The sequence below is a fragment of the Amphiprion ocellaris genome, chromosome 9 (genome assembly GCF_022539595.1).
Source record: "Amphiprion ocellaris isolate individual 3 ecotype Okinawa chromosome 9, ASM2253959v1, whole genome shotgun sequence".
NCBI lineage: Eukaryota > Metazoa > Chordata > Actinopteri > Pomacentridae > Amphiprion > Amphiprion ocellaris.
In genome coordinates, this window is record NC_072774.1 from 19,978,804 (window position 1) to 19,996,766 (window position 17,963).

At 40.2% G+C, this 17,963-nt stretch overlaps 1 protein-coding gene across 1 annotated transcript; it reads right to left on the reverse strand.

Moving 5' to 3' along the window:
- Nucleotides 1-1,310: 1,310 nt before the first annotated feature.
- rspo1 (R-spondin 1) lies at nucleotides 1,311-17,623 on the reverse strand. The gene is made up of 6 exons (XM_023276004.3): nucleotides 17,144-17,623; nucleotides 12,270-12,969; nucleotides 10,346-10,540; nucleotides 7,606-7,749; nucleotides 6,785-7,009; nucleotides 1,311-2,959 (listed from the first exon to the last, which is right to left on the reverse strand). Exons 2-6 carry the CDS (start codon nucleotides 12,364-12,366, stop codon nucleotides 2,730-2,732), a joined length of 891 nt encoding a protein of 296 aa, XP_023131772.2. The 5' UTR covers nucleotides 12,367-12,969; nucleotides 17,144-17,623; the 3' UTR covers nucleotides 1,311-2,729.
- Nucleotides 17,624-17,963: the final 340 nt, after the last annotated feature.

Here is a 17,963-nt window from a genome sequence, read left to right on the forward strand (position 1 = left end):
GTCTGGCTGAAAAGCCAAACTAAAGCAATGAAATCATTCAGTGTTAAGGATCTTGGCAAATCAGGGGCACCCATATACTCCAAAGATTTACCATTCATTTCTCTTGGAAAACATGGGAGTAGGAACAAGAGAGCGAAAAAAGAGAGAGTGGGAGGTGAGGGAGAGCTCCGTCCAGTGGAGCCAGGGTAAGAATTTATGGTCAGGAAGAGCGATGAATGTGTAATTTACGGTGCATACTCTACCATTCCCCCTGCCCTCCCCTTTGGTAATGAGAAACGGCTGTTTTGTTGTGGGGCCAATGCATGGTGTGCCCCCTCCCTTCTGGCTATGACACACCATTAGTTTTTATTTCTGTCTCTACTTTTACGACCCCTGCCCAGGCGCCAGCATTTGGCCAGTGATCGGGACCATCACACCATCTAAGCTCTTCCACCTCCCAAGATGGCTTCCTGAAGCAAAACCATCCCATAACTGCAAAAGTTTGAATTGAAGATGGATAATAACATAATCCCATCATTTTTTCTCTCATTCTTTGAGGTTTTGAATCAATTCAGGTCAGAGAATAAAAAATGCATACTCATCATACAAAATTGTTAAAATAGTCCAAACTGACCGAGATCAGTTATCCTTGTCAGGTATTTGCTTACTCTCCGTCAATGAATAAATGATTACTGTTTTGCTATAAAAAAATAATAATAAGTAGCAATTTTGGTTTTGGCGAATATAATCATTGGTTGTGTAACTGTATCCATCCAAAGTAATCATTCAGATATTCTAAAACAATGAAAGTAGCTAGAGTAAAGTTTGACAGGGCAGAAACAGAGCCAGAGCAGAAAGATATGGTAGCAATTTAGCCAGATTAACTGATATTTTAAATGGGGGCAAAAACAAAAAGTAAAACCAGCAGAACATGGATTATAATTCCTTCTGCCTGAGGAGATTAGAACTGAACTACAAAGAAAAACTATGATGGAAGTTTACATTTTTGATTGCCTGTTCCTTCCAGATAAGTCTGAGGATTTGTTTAAAACCAGTTGGACTGACTGTGTTTCTTCTTACCCCATGCCCTCTCTATGTAGAAGGCATTGTCCATAACTGACTGGGAAAGGGCCAAAAGTAAGGAAATGTGACCATGTTATAGTAAACTGTAATCAGTTAATTATTAAAATGTGAAGTCATCATGAGAATGAGAATATTCCTAAAACATGTCATTATAAGAAAGAACGGTTCGTCATATATAGTCAAAATCATTTGTAAAAAGTCCTTTTAAAATCAAACAAACTAGGTGCAAAATCAGTGTGTGACTGAAATGCCTTTAGCTTCATTGGAACTTTATTTAGGCTTTCACAGAAAAAGCTATACATGATGATACTAATACTTCTTATGTTTTGATGATAAACACAACTCAACATATTCAGCATCACAATCCATAATATGAATGAGTAATGAAGAGTGTAACTTGTCCTGAAACTAATATCTTGTTTAAAACAAGCAAAACCCATAGAAAGCACTGTAGGTAATATACATCTGTAAAATGCTATGACTGTTCTGAAATATGAGTAGTAGGAAATATTATAGATGTGCAAAATACTCAGACCCTGTTGCAAACATACTGATTATGGAGCTGCTGATGATTGGATGGCTTATATAATCATTAGTGGCTTGTATTTACTGCATATTCGATATATCACTCTGCATTTACATCTTCTTCCTCGTGTTTTCTAAACTCTATTCCTTAAATCAATGAGACCAGTATTAACACATGTGCAAACATCAACACACATGTATGAACAACTTGATTCTGTTGACAAACAACTTTAATCCCAGCAGATATACATAGAAACTACACAAACACCCAGACTTCAGGTGGACACGCACACACATACACATGCTTTCACGCATGTGCAACTTTGTACCATGCAAATACTCATTTCTGTGCAGAGAAACTTTCAGAAAAAAAATATTCACTTTAAACCAAACACTAACCTATCAAATGGCAAAGATTTGTGTCAAGAGACCAAAGTAGGACGTGGGTTGAGCTCCCACTAAGCCCTGACTTCTCGTCACCTTTTCTTAATCTTGTTTTGTAACAGATTCCTTCCTCAAAGTGATTTATAGAAGACCTTCTGTCCTGAACAACCACAAATAATTTCCAGTGCCTTTCTTTTTGTTTGACTTTCCAATTGGAATCAAAGGTACCAATACTTAATAGTATTCACTGACTTTACACCACACATAGTGATTTGAAATAATCCATCTGCCACCTCTCACAAAGACAAAAACAAATGAAGAACAGATTGTGACTAAAATCGAACTGGAACAAAACACATCATTTACCAGAGGAGACTTAGAAACCCTTCATTAATTACCAGCTTTAAGCTTGAATGCTGCATTTGGAACACAAGATCTTAGATCAGGAATTACACAGGGTCAGTTCATGACACAAACAAAGCCCAACCACAATCTTCAACATGACTTTGCTGTCCAACAGTGATCCTTTACGGTCGAATGAAAGTCAACAAGTCTCCTCCAGATATGCTCATTTATTCAAAAAGCTTCAGGAAACCCTGTGTTGCAGCAATCCTCCAGTTTTCTTTGCATCTTTTACAATGCAGCATAGCAGCATTAATCCAATCCTTCAACACTAGTCTTTGTCTGTGGCTGGCACTGCTGGGTGAGGCATTGTCTTTGCTTTTTCCCCTCAGCCTCATCCAGTTAGTCTTAAGAGTTTAGGTGACAGAGCTGGTTGTAAAGCTGGGAGCAGTGGTGGTCCTGCTCTGGCTTTTCCTTCGCTTCCCTCCTCCTCCTCCTCCTCCTCCTCCTCCTCCTCCTCCTCCTCCTCCTCCTCCTCCTCCTCCTCCTCCTCCTCCTCCTCCTCCTCTGCTACCACCTCGTCCACGTGTATTTTCTCTGTCTCTCCTGTTTGCATCGTCTTGTCTGTCTCCCTTATTCTTCCTCTCTGAAATGCATAGAAAAACATGATTAATAGGTCATACAATGTGTCAAATGAAGTCTTGTAAGGCATCTGTCATCTTTAGATGTTATACTTGGAAATGATCCTGCTTGGCTGAAAAAAAAACAACAAAATGATTCCTGTGGAATAAATAAATGACAAAGGATGTGTGGTGCATCAGAAGTACCAGTTGTGTGTTTTTTAATACATGCAAAACAAGCTAGTAACTCAGTTGGATTGTCCACTTTGTCTACATCGTCAATGGCACTTATTCTGTTTAATTTCAACAACTATTCACTCCCTTGTCCCACTTGACACACTCACAGACCTCTCTCCATCTCCTCTCTGCTGCTACTCTTGCGCTTAGATTCACTCGACTTTTTAAGAGTATAATTGCTCTCGAAATACAAACATCCATCACTGTATGCTTAATGTTAATTCAGGAATGGTAAAGGGCTTAGATCTGCTGCTGATTTTAAAGTGCATCATTTGCACAGACTGCAAGAGCACTGAGAACACAGAAGTGACAATTTTCTGCTGCATAATTCACCTTAAACTCACTTCTGGGATAATGAGTTAAACACTGTCAAGGGCCCAATAATGGCCCATAACAACACGAGGAGCTGTCACAAAGTGGAAATGGGCATTATGTGTAGTGTCAGATGTCTATTGTTTAGGCAGCACTCAAAAGTATTTGATTTTGTATATCTGAAGGAGGGTAGTTACGCCGGAGGATGTTTGTTATGAACTTGTGCTAAGAGTCTCTGCACATCCTGAAAACTGAGTGAACACGTGCCAAGGGCTGGACAGTGTTCGCTACACAGCTGACAACAGGAGAGCTTATGGCGCCACCACGTTTGTCTGCTGCTATGCAGTAATAACCGTAGGTCTGTGTTTATTTCCCTACCGGCATTTTTTAGCATGTTGTCAAACAGTTATGTTTTGCTGGTTTAAGTGCAAACTAAAGAAAAAAGCCCAAAGGTATAACATTTCTCAAAAGCCAGAAAAAATCATTATACTGTGATGAAACAGATGTGATGTAGTTCGATGTGGACAGACCTAACACAATAATATTTATTTTCCACTGGCCCATGCAGAGTGACAGTTGCTTTATTCTAAATTGAAAACTAGAAGGCTCAATCCCACACAGTAGTGCACAAACAGGAATAACAGATCTTTTTTTAAAAAGTCATTAGTGCTGAGAGCATGAAAACACAACTAAAAGCTCATTTGTTATGTTGGCTCAAGTTATATGAAAAGAATTTGTCCATCGTTTATCTCTTGAATCAATAAACATATTTCTGAGATTTTACGGCAACTATTCAAACGCACTTAATATTAAGCAGTAATAGCTTTAGTTTAAATAAACGAGGCACAATAAACAAGAGTGGAGCCTGAAGTAAGGGTCCTCAAACACACTTTCCACCATCTGAACTGATGTGCTTACTGTGTAAGGACTTAATTACTTCTCTAACAAATCACTAATGGAGCCAAGAGAGGGGGACTCCACCAGTTTATGACAGCCCTGATTGCACCTCCTTTCCATCCAAGCTAAACAATTTTGCCTGACAAATGCAATAGCACATCCAGAAAATTCTGTTTTTGCGTGAGACCTTTTTGTGGAGCTTCTGGAAAAGGGTGAAAAATTTGCAGCCAGATCAACACAAAGCGTGAGATCTGCAGACCACTAAATCACTAATGTTATACAAGGTCTGCCCCCTTGTGTTTTATGTAGCCAGCCTGCCAGCCAACTCCCACAGATGAATCCACAGCTGCACTCTCTTTGCACCCACATGAGCTAGTTCACTGGATTCAAGGTACCATCACCCATGAATTACCTCAGAGAGGAAAAATAATTCCTGTGCATTTTGGCAGCAATATGCATCTTATATTCATGCAAGTATTTAACAGCAAAAGAGAGAAAAAAAAACAAGACTAAAAAGCTACGTCAACAGCTGACCATTTCAAAATCCACAATGCTTATATGACTCATCACTTGTCAGACGAAGCCTCACATATCATCTCTGCTTTTCTGATATGACCACCATTTCTCCAAGTTTAAAAATCTGGCAGTCAACTTAGCTGTTTTTATAGTGCAGTTTATAATATTTCACTGTTAATTATTCTTCTGAACCGAAGGCGGAGGAGATTTTTCCCGGATTCAGGCGTCCGAGTAAATTTACTTCTCATTTCTCAAATAGTGCTGTCACAGCCTGTCCAATGAAGAGCCCACTCCTTAGTGAACAGTTACAGGCTATGCCAGCCTCTTTCAATCTAGACATGACCACAGATCTAAATGGGACAATTTCAGATCATGTTCAGCTGTTTAGACTCTGAACCCTAAAGTATAATGCCGGATATGCAAACCTCCACTATGTTTACTCACACGTATATCAAGGCATGTCATCTGTTACATGTTGCATTGCAACATCTGTACTGCCGACAATGTGCAAATATTGTTACGCAATGTTGCTGCCGTGCCTCAAATCCCTGAAGCGTGCCACCCCTCAATAAAGACTTTATATACTGCGCATTTACAGTTCCTGTAGTAAATAAGTTTATTTCCAGCTATGGGAAAAGTTGGCACATTGTGCAAAACTGAGGTGGGATTTACAGGGAATTTGCTAATAACTCTATTTCTACTCACAATAATCCTTCTGCAGTTCAAGTGCACAAAACCCATGGCATGAATTAACAAAGTTAAACAGCTCCACTTTTACACTTGTGTTTTGTAAGTTTTAGCACTTGAGCACCCCTGCTATTATTTTTTTTTATTTCTTTACCTGACTACACAGGACCCACTATTTACAAACAAATTATCAGGATTACTGATTTTTTATTACACATTTCATTTAATAGGGGCTGCACAGTAGCTTAGTGGTTAGCACTTTCACCTTGCAGCTAGAAGATCCCCAGTTCACATCCTGGCCTTCCCAGGATCTTCCTGCATGGAGTTTGCATGTTCTCCCTGTGCATGCGTGGGTTTTCTCTGGCTTCCTTCCACAGTCCAAAAACATACTGAGGTTTAATTGATGATTCTAAATTGATCATAGGTGTGAATTATATGTGGCCCTGCGTTAGACTTGCGACCTGTCCTGGGTGTCCCCTGCCTCCGCTGGAAGTCAGCTGGGATCGACTCCAGCCCCCCCGCGACCCTAATGAGGATTAAGCAGTGTATAGATAATGGATGGATTTCATTTAATAGATTCCGGACCAGCTGGCTGGATCTGTCCTTTAATAGTCTTACCTGCGAACGAGGCCCTAAGCGACTAATAAGTTGTTATGAAAGTTGATACTGGCCACTGACTGGTGAGAATGGCTGTTAACCTGGTGGAGATTAAGCTGCTGTGTGGATGAAAAGAACCCAAGCAAACATGTCATGGCCGTGTAAACCTCGCGCTTCAGCGGTCTTCGGAACAAATAGCTCTTTTCGGCTCTGATCTTGTTCCAGCCATGCAGTGGATAATGTCCGCCCTTCATCTGCTTGGCTCGTAGATGAAGTTTATTGTTTACATGCTGAAAAGTCAAGAGATTCTGTATCCTTCTGCACTTTCTGCCAAACCAAACCCAATCAACACGCTGCGGGTCACAGACACACTGGCAGGAATGCAAGTCTTTGAATGTTGAGTAATGGTTCCATCAGTCATCATATTAACTGTGGAGGGATTTCATGAAACACATGGAACTTATTGCTTGTTCATTTGTTATCTGAGCACTACCTTCTCATTACCAAGCTATTACTAAATACTTTTAAAGAGGTAGAGCGGTAGCCTCACTTAACTGTCATTTTATCCACAGTTTTTCTGTTTTCTGTCTGTGTATTTGTTTTACCTCTCGCACAAGGCGTCTTGGTCACAACACACTTCCTCTTCTCTGTCTCTGGAATGCAGGTCTGTGAGGGTACAAAAGAAGGGGAGGTGTCCAGACTGTGAACCTGCAGAAGGGGTACACGGACCCGGGACTGGGAGCCCTTTTTAAATCCACACGTTTTATTCTTCTTCATACAGGAACCCCACTGGCTCCACTCACCCAGTTCACACTCTGAAGAAGGCTGACCTGAGACCAAAAAATGTACAAATGACAAAGGAAATAAGTGGATAATCTGCTGCTCCAACATTTCACATTTGATCACAGCCTATCTGTAAAAAATGTTAATGAGTTTAAGTAATTTGTAAATCTAATAACAATTATTGCTTTGTTTGATATTTTACTGGAAAGGGGCAGCTTCCACGAGCATCACAATCAAATTACACTGTGCACATGACACATGTCCAGTTTTTAGGATCATATTTTCAGCAGGCATATTCTATGTGAATGAGCAGATTCAATTTAAAAGAACATCATGTGATGCCAAAAAGTCAGTTCAGACCTCCAGGTCTTTGACGCGCTGCGCCAAGACGCCTAGAGAGCTGAGTTTCGCTGTTTATGCTGTTCTTTTTGACTTATGACAGAATAATTTTCATCAGAAAATATAAGAACAGAAAGGAAAACTCAGGAGATATATTTCTCAAAGGTTTACTTCTATTTTCCAGTCCAAACAGCTGAACATAGATGACTGATGAAGACAAAGTGATGAGTATTACAGCAGGTTGTTTGCAGTAATCCTAATTTTAGGTTCTAAAGGTGGTAAACGATAGGTTAAAATCACTCACCAACACATTCCATGGTCTCGTTGGCGGTGCGCTGTCCTGGGGGGCAGCTGACATAACATCGCCCACTGTGTGAATACAAGCCCTCCTTACATTTTGTGCAAAAATTGCGATTGAAACACGCTTCACAATTGTCTATTTTACATTCTGAAAAACACAGGGGAGACAAAAAGAGAGGATCAAATAGGGATCAGTTCAGTTTAAAGTCACATTGAGCCTAGAGATGGCAAAAGTTCTTTTTATTGGCTTCAAATTTTTGGTTTTGTTCTGGAAAATTTCACATGAAAACACAGAAATATGTATTGTTTTAATGAAATATTCACTGTTCTCATTCACAGGTCTCAAGAGAAAGGAAAAGAGGAACATGAACTTTGTTTCCTCTGAGAGATTTATTAGTGATAAAACAATGTGGGGTCTTTTTAGGGGGAGTCACACTTTCTAACTCACTCTTAAAAACACATGCACCACAGCCCCTGATTTTTTTTTGAAAAGTGAGTGTGAGTGAGCACAGCCAGGAGTCTAACGGGTCACTGGCTTTCTCAAGAGTGGGTTTCTCCACACCTTAGACTCATTAAAATCTTTGAGTCAAACAACCAACTCCTTGAAGTTTGGATAAATTACAAACGCAAAAGATTCAAAACATCTAAAAGAACTCCCAAAGCTGAAGTTTCATCATAACACGCTTCCACATTCAAACAATTCATTACATCTGACAAAAAACAGTGGAGAAAAGTGGAAATTTGCACATATTTGTCTGTGTTTTTCTGTAGAATTCAGATCTGGAATCACTGCATTCATGTGTGCTAAATTTAAGCATGTCTATTCTGCAGCTGGTCTGGTGCCAAGGTCAAAACAGATATAACACTGAATCCCTCAGTGGAATCCTAATGTTCCTGCCTCCTGCTCCCAATTACTATTTTTCAAGCCCTTGACAGCTAAATTTGACAGCACGGACGTTTGTAGCCCCATAATGTAAGACAAATGTTGTTAACAAGACTTTCTGGGATGACATGTATAAAGTCAGATGATTGGATAATAACTCAAGTTAGTCATTGAGGGCCTCTAAAAAGAATTTGCTGAGGAAATTCAACCCTCTCTGCAACAAACCAGCAAAGTAAATAAGTGCTGTATTTAAAATAACAGATACAAACAGGACTGAATCTGTTGAATGCTGCTAAAAATACAAACATCAGAAGAGACACAGAAATATTCCCATCTGTGTCATTCATGCTAATGCAATGAAGTATAAGCAAGGAAAATGAGAAAAGTTTCCTGGTAGAATGTCTGAACATAATCTAGACCGTTAATTTAGAAAAGTACACAGAGTCTGTTGTCTTCCTCTTAGCATGAAAGCTTTTGTTTTTGATATCTCCAAATTCGATATACTCAAATTTGAAAATGTTGAATTACCATAATCAGGGTTATGAGTTTAATTTGATTTGTACTTATGAAAACATTATTTAGGAAGCAGATATTATCTAACAGATTTTATTTGAAGAAAAGAAATGGCATCAAAAAACCCAGCTTGATAGAGAAGCAGAAAACCACCAATTAACACCAACAACAAAGCAATGAATGCCATTTAACATCATTAAACATGTCATGTTTAATGATGCATAAACAATTAAAATAAAACGTGACAATGGTGACAGTGGAAACAGACAGACCTCATTATGGCTACAATAAAATAATAATGCTGCCAAATGTTAGCTGTGCAAAGTATGAACGGGAGTCATTTCATACCCATTTACATTCAAAGAAACCCTCTGAATACCGTTTCATATACAGACTATATACCAAACAGCATAAAATATGTGTAAAAGTGAAAGCATAACAAACATGGATTGTGGCCTGGCATGAGCTCTGCACATGAAGATCAAATAAAAAACACAGACATCCTCTCAAAAACAGACAAACAACAATGCATTACAAATGTTTTTATTGGGATTGGGAAAACCAGTCTTGCTTTTTTGCCCACACATAAGAGGAAACAGACAACAGACAGAGTTGCTGGCACTCCCTGCCTCAAAGTACAGGACCAGGGCCACGCAAACCAACAAAGTAAGAGCATGGGTGTGGTGACCCTTTTGCCCATCTTCCAAATAAGCCAATCCGGTCTTTAACCATAATTGATACCATTTCTATTGAAACGTCCACTGACATTCCCCCCAGATTAGTAAATGTTTTGCAGGATTTTTGTGGCTTTTTCCACTAGGATAAGTAGCAACAACAAAAGGATTTCATCGTCATGAAGTGGTTAATTGCATTTACATATTACTGGCCATTTGCCTCTTGTTGGTGTGCATTCAATAAGCAGGAGGTACATCTCATACCTCACAAATATAAGTGATATATGCTGCATTCATACAAGAAATCAACTGTGGGACAAAAAGATAAAAAATAAACACTCAATATGCTGCTATCCCTCTTTTCTAAAGTTGTGTAGGAATGTGTGAACATTTAGAGAAGGTGCACGAGACAAAAAACTAGCAAGGACATCCCTCTGCTCCTTTAAATACCACCATATTGTACATAAACAGCAGGACGAGCCAAAGATAAACAGATCATGGCTTGATTTGACACCAGCTGTGTGAGTTTTACAGAGTAAAGAGTTAGCTGGAGCCTTCGTGTATTTGCAGCCTTCTACATGTGTATCTACAAATGTAGTGTGCTCACTCACATCCTGTCGATGTACTACAGACACGTGCACAGTCAAGAGTCTACAACACAGAGGAAAACTCACGTGTGCATCGGTTATTGCCCTCTGGGTTTCTCATGCCAAAGTATCCCATGGGGCAGGAGGCGAGGCACACACCGATCTGACGGATGTCATTGCGCTCCAGGAAGATGAAGAGTTTGGGCTTACACTTAATGCAGCCATTATACTCAGAGCAACGGTCACAGCCTTTGGGGCAAGCTGGTGGCCCCTCAGTACTAACTGTTGAGACAGAAGGTAAACAGAGAGAAAGGAAGAGTCACGCTGAGGTAGGCACCGAACAGGACAGTGTACTGTCACAATAAAGAAGATAAATTTGAATTCAAATGAAGAAAAACAAAACATGGGCATTTGTCGACATTCTGCCAATGAGAACAACATCACAATGCTGGCATGTCCATAAGGGTGACCGAAATGGCCGAAAAATTAATACTGAGAGCAAGTGAGAATCAATCTTTTAGCCTATTAATTAACCTATTAATGCTTTATGCATTTACACCAGGCTCAACCTTGTCCTCCAAAAGGCAAGGCTATGGTGCACAAAACTAGCGATCTAAATCATTTCTACAACTGGTGTGCCAAAGTGTGCATCCTTTTTCTAGGAACCATCCTGAGAAGAAACAACAGTCGTCTGAGTTGATTTATAGTTCTGTTCTACTATATCAACTCTATCAGCCTGCCGTCCTGCTTCCTATATATAAGCCGGACAGTGTAAGCATCAAAAGGGTTCTTCTCCACCTCTGAGTCACAGTGACTAGCAGCAGTTTCAGCCAGGTCTTATTGCTCAATATCACTAATGATGATAAAAGTAACAATGGCCTTGGGGAGTCATTTTTAACCACAGCAAAGAGGAGTGAAGAAATCCAAGAATGTGATCTTGTAAACTTAAGCATAAGCAGTAATATGTAACAGTGTCTACTCTCCTCTAAGATGGTTAAAGTTTGATCTCTGCATGACACTGTTTATTCAAAGAGGGAACACGGAAAGCCCATAGGAAAGAAAACAAGTTACTCTGTCCTCAGCTATTCGCCTACCAGGTGGGATTGTTAAAGAAAACTGAATGTGGTTACATTAAAGATATAAAAGTGAATCAGATGTGTCAACTGCAAACATCTACTATATCCGTAGGGGAAAAGCCTCGACTGACTGACGGCGTAGACGACACTCTTCAATATGGTGTGTGACTCCAATCCTTCTGTCTTCATTACATTACCACAATATGAACTGTGGCATCATCACTGTCTGAATATACAAATGTGGGTGTACTATACACTGTAAATATACTCAGTTTCTATGACACAAACAACAGTTCCTTCTTTCAAGTGTGTGTAATTTTAATAACACGGCATCTGTTACTGTGGCCAGTCATGGTATTATATGAATTCTGGTTCTGAGAGGTTGGGGGGAGCTTGGCATTGGCTGAAAGCTCCTTGTGTGTAAAGGAAGAATTATTTCAAAGCTGAAAGTAACACCAGCACTGAGGCTCTGGGGCCGGAGATATACTGCAAGTTGGCCTGAGCACCATCTTTGTGGTTGCGTGAGGTCAAAAAAATGCTTACAACAATATCAGCGTCACGGTCCAGTTGAAAGCTTAGGTCTGCCAGGTACTCATTCCAATATTTGCCCACACAGCCAGACACGAAAGCATCAAAACCTCCTTTATAAACCACCGTAATACCCATAAAAGTTTTACATAAACTGAGAGAGGCATAATCCTAAAAAGAGGAAGAAAGACAAGCCATTTCAGGGAACTGCTGAACTTAACATAACCCACCAAGGAAAAACAAATATGAGCACTGAGAAAATAAACAAAATGTTATCTTTACTTTGCTTGTTAAATGTTTATAAGACATTCACCGCAGTGATTCAGACCACAGAAACAAAAAGCAGCAGTGCTGCAATGGAAGGAAAAAAAACAAGATCAAAACAAACTGACAAACAGAGAACTCACCCCGTCTCTGCCTCCTTGCCTTGGAAAGCTTGAGAACATCGCTGTGACCCATGGAGCTGAGAAAGATCATTGCCAGCGCCACCAGTCCCAGCTGCATAGTCCCTGTTGCCTTCCAGGCTATGCAGGGTCCCCCCCTGCAACCAGATGGATCAGGTGGGGGGGCCCCCGCTTCCTCTGTGGCACAGGTGGATCCCTCTGCTGCTGGGACTGATGATCCCTCCTCTCTCCTGTAGTGCTGCTCTCCTTCTCTGGCTGTCTGTCCCTCCCCCCAGTCTCTCTGGAGCTTTCACTCTAGTGGCTGAAGCATCCGCAAGTCTGTGTAGTGGAGTGTGATGCTGTGGTTGCAAGTCCAAACAAGCCCGCGGCACAACAAGCCATCATGCTGGTGATAGTGGTGGGAAAGGGAGTAAACAGAGGAGGGCTGTAGGATGGACGGGAAGGTTATCTGGGGTTTTGTAGAGGATAAAGAGGAGGAGAGTGCTGAGCTTCCAGTGGGTCAACCCGTAAAGCTTGGGATGAACTGGCATGGAACCATGGCAGCCTGCTGTTTAAGGCAGGTTTGCTGTCAGAGGATGTCTGAGCTCACAGGCAGGTGCCCTGTTAAATAAGGAAGCACTAAAATAAGGGCGTGCACACTGACAAATGACAGATGCAGGTTTTTGATGATGTGTGATCGCTCTTTTGCTTGCCCCAGGACCTGCTGAAAGAGAGATTAGAGTAGATTTAAGTGCAGGAAAATGGCAAAGGGATATTTAGACATCTTGGAAATGACAATCATTTGATTTGTTGCTTGGGATTTAGATGAGAAGTTTGATACCTCTACTATGCCTGTGTGATAAATACAAAGAGGAAGCCAGCAGCCTTTTAGGCAAGAAGAAATACGACAAACACATTAAATCCAGTTTGCCTGGCTCTGTCCAAAGATGATAAGATCTACAGTAATTCAAAAGGACTCAAAACTCACTCATTAGCAGTTTACACCTTGTTTAATCTCTACAAAATTTGTGGTGTAAATATACCGAGCTGCCTTTTGTCTTTTGTGAGATTATGTGTCAAACTATTTATTGCAGTAACTCCCTCAGGTCTCTGCTAGTGGCCTGGCCTTCTGATAATTATGAAAAGGCTCTAGAAGTCACTCCACCTGGCCAAGGAACTGCCTCCAACTTTATAAAACTGTAAAATTTTGTTTTGCTTTAACTTGGCTTCATGCTTAGCAAAGTAAACCTAATGCCCACTGCATTGTTATATTCACAGTACAGATATGAGAATGGTATCAATCTCTTATTCTAAGTTTCAGCAAGAAAGCAAATGAGCCAATATCTCAGTTGGCGATTTTCCAAAACATCAAACTATTGTTTTAATATGTTTTTCCAGGAGTAACATGACTGTGCTGTCATCACATTTATGTATGAATGGTTTTAAAGTCTAACCTTATTGATCTGAAGTGCATTCATTGCAGTAAGAATGCAGTATAACCCAAACATCTCTTTATAATCGGAAGAACTCATAACCGGCTTCATGAAATGATCAGTCACACAACAAGAAACCCAATACCATAAACACTTTAGAGTCACGGCATTTCAAGTTCTATTTGGTCTTGGATAACAAATTGAGCGTGTTTGTGCTTTGGAAATACAATGAAGTCTGCTCTCTCTGGAAAATGAACACACACCAGTACTGAAAGCCTTTGTCATAAATGGTACTGAGATCTTTTTTAGATAGTGTCATGTGCTGCCTGTATTTATAACTCTTGTGTGAAGAGGACACACAGAACATGTTAGCATCGGAGCAATGGGAGGTCCTCCCTCGCAGCTCAATAAAGACAAATAGGACCATATTTGGCTGTTGAGTCGGTTGTGGGTCTGAATCACACTAAGGACAATGCCATTTAGTGTGTCTAAACATTCCAGCAGGCAACACTGCATTCTTTGCTAGAGTATAAATCAAAAGGGACAAAATAATTTCAGATTTCACCATATTCCTCTTTGCTGGACTGAACCAAATAACTTTGAGCATTCAGAACATTAAATTCAGTTTCTAAAAATGACTTAGTTAATTTAATTTTAAAATGATGATCATAGGTTCCCTACTAACAAATGCAGACTGGTTTTCAGTACTGATGTTAATGACTAGACACTGTAGTCTCATGCAGTACTCTAGAAATGAAGAAACGACAGAAGTCATGAAGTATGAAACTGTACTGCTGTAAAACAGTGTAACACTACTTAACTGCATATTTCTTACGTTAAATGGGGTTTATTAGAGCTACTGGTAAAAGGTGGTATCTGTCAGAGCCTCTTGGTGCTGATGAATAGAGAAAATCACACACACAGAAACAGAAATGCTGAATTCTAAAGCCAAGTGTCCAGAAAAGAACATTTCCCTTTAATCCTTAAAATTCCATCGCATTGCTTAATATCTAACTTAGGACAGGGGTACTTGTATCCTTCCGTAAATGGGAAACTGCTCAAACTCTCTTTCTAAGTTTATTTACTTCTTAACACTTAATGACTCACAATCTCACCGACAGCTCTCGGCTTAAGTCATATTTACAGGAAAGAGCCAAAAGAGTGGTGTGGCCAGTCTTCTGCAGCACCTGTTTGTTACTTGAGATAATAATGATGGTAATGGTAAACTGTAAGTCTCTGGATCAGCCAGAACACAACTTTTCCAGCGCTGAGTAACTCAAGACATGTGCCAGAGACTCTTTCATAACCCAACACTCCCACGACTCTGTTATACCTGCCAAAAGGCCATCTCGGCCTATCCTTATGAGCTCTCGTTCACTGTGGCGATACGAGACAGGATTAGGCTGCAGACTACAGCAATCAGAGAGAAGTTACTACTCTTAGTCTATCGACATTGCGATGCCCTACTTTAGCATGCCACGTCACAAGCCGTCATTTCACCAGGAAACTGCAGCACCTGTAAGTTTTCAAAGTTCTCTGTCTCTGCTCCCTCATCCATTTAACTGTGTGTCTTTCCCCACCAATCGCTACATTCAGCTGAGCCCAATGAAACTAAGCCCGGCTCATCAAATAGTCAGGAGATTAAATTGCCTCCTTTGTAAGTCCTAAGTTTGATCTATCAATTATTCAGATACTGAAAGGGAGCTCCCACACTGGGAATTTATTGAACTCGAGAAGGTGCCACAACTCTGAGCTCAGAGTTGCAAATGCTTGTCGGTGAACTTTATGCCTGTAACTTAACCTCTTGGCATATTTAAGAGCTGAACAAAGATCCTCAGCGTGTATAATAAGTGAAAAATGCCTCAGTCACACAGAGACATACTTTGAAGTTTATGGAACGGGAGTAATAGTGGAATTAGGGTGAGGGCGGATGTTTGTCTGAAGTGTAAGACACAGAAGGCAAAAAACAATAATACAGGCAGAGATCAGAGATTTTAATCATCATGTCTTTTTCCTCAGGAGAATGACCGAAATATTGGAGGCAATGTTTTCCCGGTCCGCTGCGACATAACTTCAAAACTGTCTTGCTTTCAAAATTGATTAACATTTGGTGGCATCTGTCACATAGATGTCTAAAGTGGAACTGACACTACATTCTGACATCTAAATAAATGCCTTTTGCCCCCCAAAATTTGGCTAATCATGTGCAGGGAACAAATCAAAATGGCAATTTGTGGGGGATTTCACCCAGTCACTGTGAGCATTCTCACAAAATGTATTTTTAAATGTACAAAATCCGTACTTGTACATCCAAACTATACACTTTATTGGTGCGAGCATAGATTGTCCTCAATCAGATAAAGAAAAACATAAAGAGATGATCCAACAGATAAGGAAAAAGGAGGTGTTGACTGAGGCTATCTTAAGAAAAACCAACCCAGGTTCATCATCATCCTTTACAACTTTTAATCTAAATCTGTAAATAATAAGTAGGCTGTTCACATTATGTCCGCACACTGTGGAGAAACACCTGTCTGCACATGCAGCACCCACAGAAGCCTCTGCTATTTTGGTCCTTTGCACTGTGGATTAAGGAGTTCACTAAGTGAGAGGTCAAATAAGCCGCATTTGTACCACACTCAACATGCAATATGAAGCAGAAACAAAGGCATCCCTGGCATCCTCCTCCAATCAAAGCACCACTAAATTCTTTTTTAAAAGTTTCCAAGTGGAACTGCAGCCTGCACAGTTCCAGCAGTCCAAGCGTTGATCCTGCACAGCTCAGTTCAGCAAAGTCCAGCTTTCCCTCAGGGGCGCACACACCATGCTAGATTACAGCTATTTGCATTACACTGCTCTTCAGGGAGACGGAAAATCAAGCACAGACCTCCACCTGTCCTCCAGTCGAGCATCTCTGCTGCCACCTCAACACTGTCCTGTTGTTCTTCTAAAGCCCTTCCTGCATGCCCATCCTTTGGTGGAGGCTGACTTTCATGTAGCTCCAGAGGATGATTAGTGTAGTGTGTGTGCATGAGTATGTACTGCACAGACGGACAAACGCAGCAGAATATAATTATAGTGAGAGGAAACAGCAAAAAGCTCTTCTCCTCTGTAAAGTTCAGTTCAGCATTGGTACAGAACTATCTGTCTGATACTACATACTGATTCACTGCCACTATTCCTTTAGCTATTTATTTAAATAATGGGCACATTTCTGGAAAAGAAAGCAGAAACTGCCTGCTACTGATAGCTAAAATTAATTAGATGTAGGAATAAAAAGGAATAAAATTCAACAATGATAATAATATTTATATTCTTTATTATATCTCTAATTTTTATAAAACAGCATAACCCAAAATTTCACAATTTATTACTAAAAACTGCAATGAACCAAAGCAGTCGGTTGATATTAAAATCTCAAAATGTTAAAATAAAAAAATATATTTAAAAAAGAAATCGACATACCTGTACACCGGAGTCTCCGAATAAAACTGTTCATTGAATAGTCGGACTCAGTTTCCTTTTTTATAAGGGAAAATCCGTTACTTGTTTGGTCACGAGGAACTCCTCCTCCAAGATACCCCCATGCAACTTTCCTCTGTCATCTTTTAAAAAGACATGTGATTTTTATGAACTGTTACAACAACAAATCAGTGCCAAAACAGACTAATAAAAGGATGCACAAGACCGAAAATGTGCAATGGATTTATGCTGAAATACTCCAAAAACGATGATATGCAACAACAAAAAAAAGACATATAGGCCTGGATACATGTGCATATGTATTCCGATGAAATAGGTCACTCTGACTTTTCCTCGCCTTTTTTTTTTTTTTTTTTTGTAAGTCACGACGCCTGTTTGCACTGAAGGTCCTGCGAGATGCGCCTTTTTAAATCCACTTTGGTGCTCGAACTGCATCCAACTCGGGCAAGTAGTTACAAAGCCGTGATATTTGCATCCAAAGCCCAGCACAGCCAGCGGGCATTCCAGGCCCCACCCCTTACATTTTCACTGAGAGATGAAAAACCTGCAGTGGACTTGTGCAACTGTTTAACAGAAAAATTCACATTTTCCTCCTCCTTCATTTGATGCCATTTGATAAAGATTGTTCCTAGACTTTAGGGCCTTTATTCTGGAGTGAAAAGCTAAATATAACACAAAGAAGGCAAAATAAGCCCAAGTAAGTGGACAATTTGATGCCTTAAAAAGACATTATTTTGTGCCACATTACGAAACAAACAAGCATCTGTCAGTCACTTCGATCTCATCAGCTTTATTTCTCTTT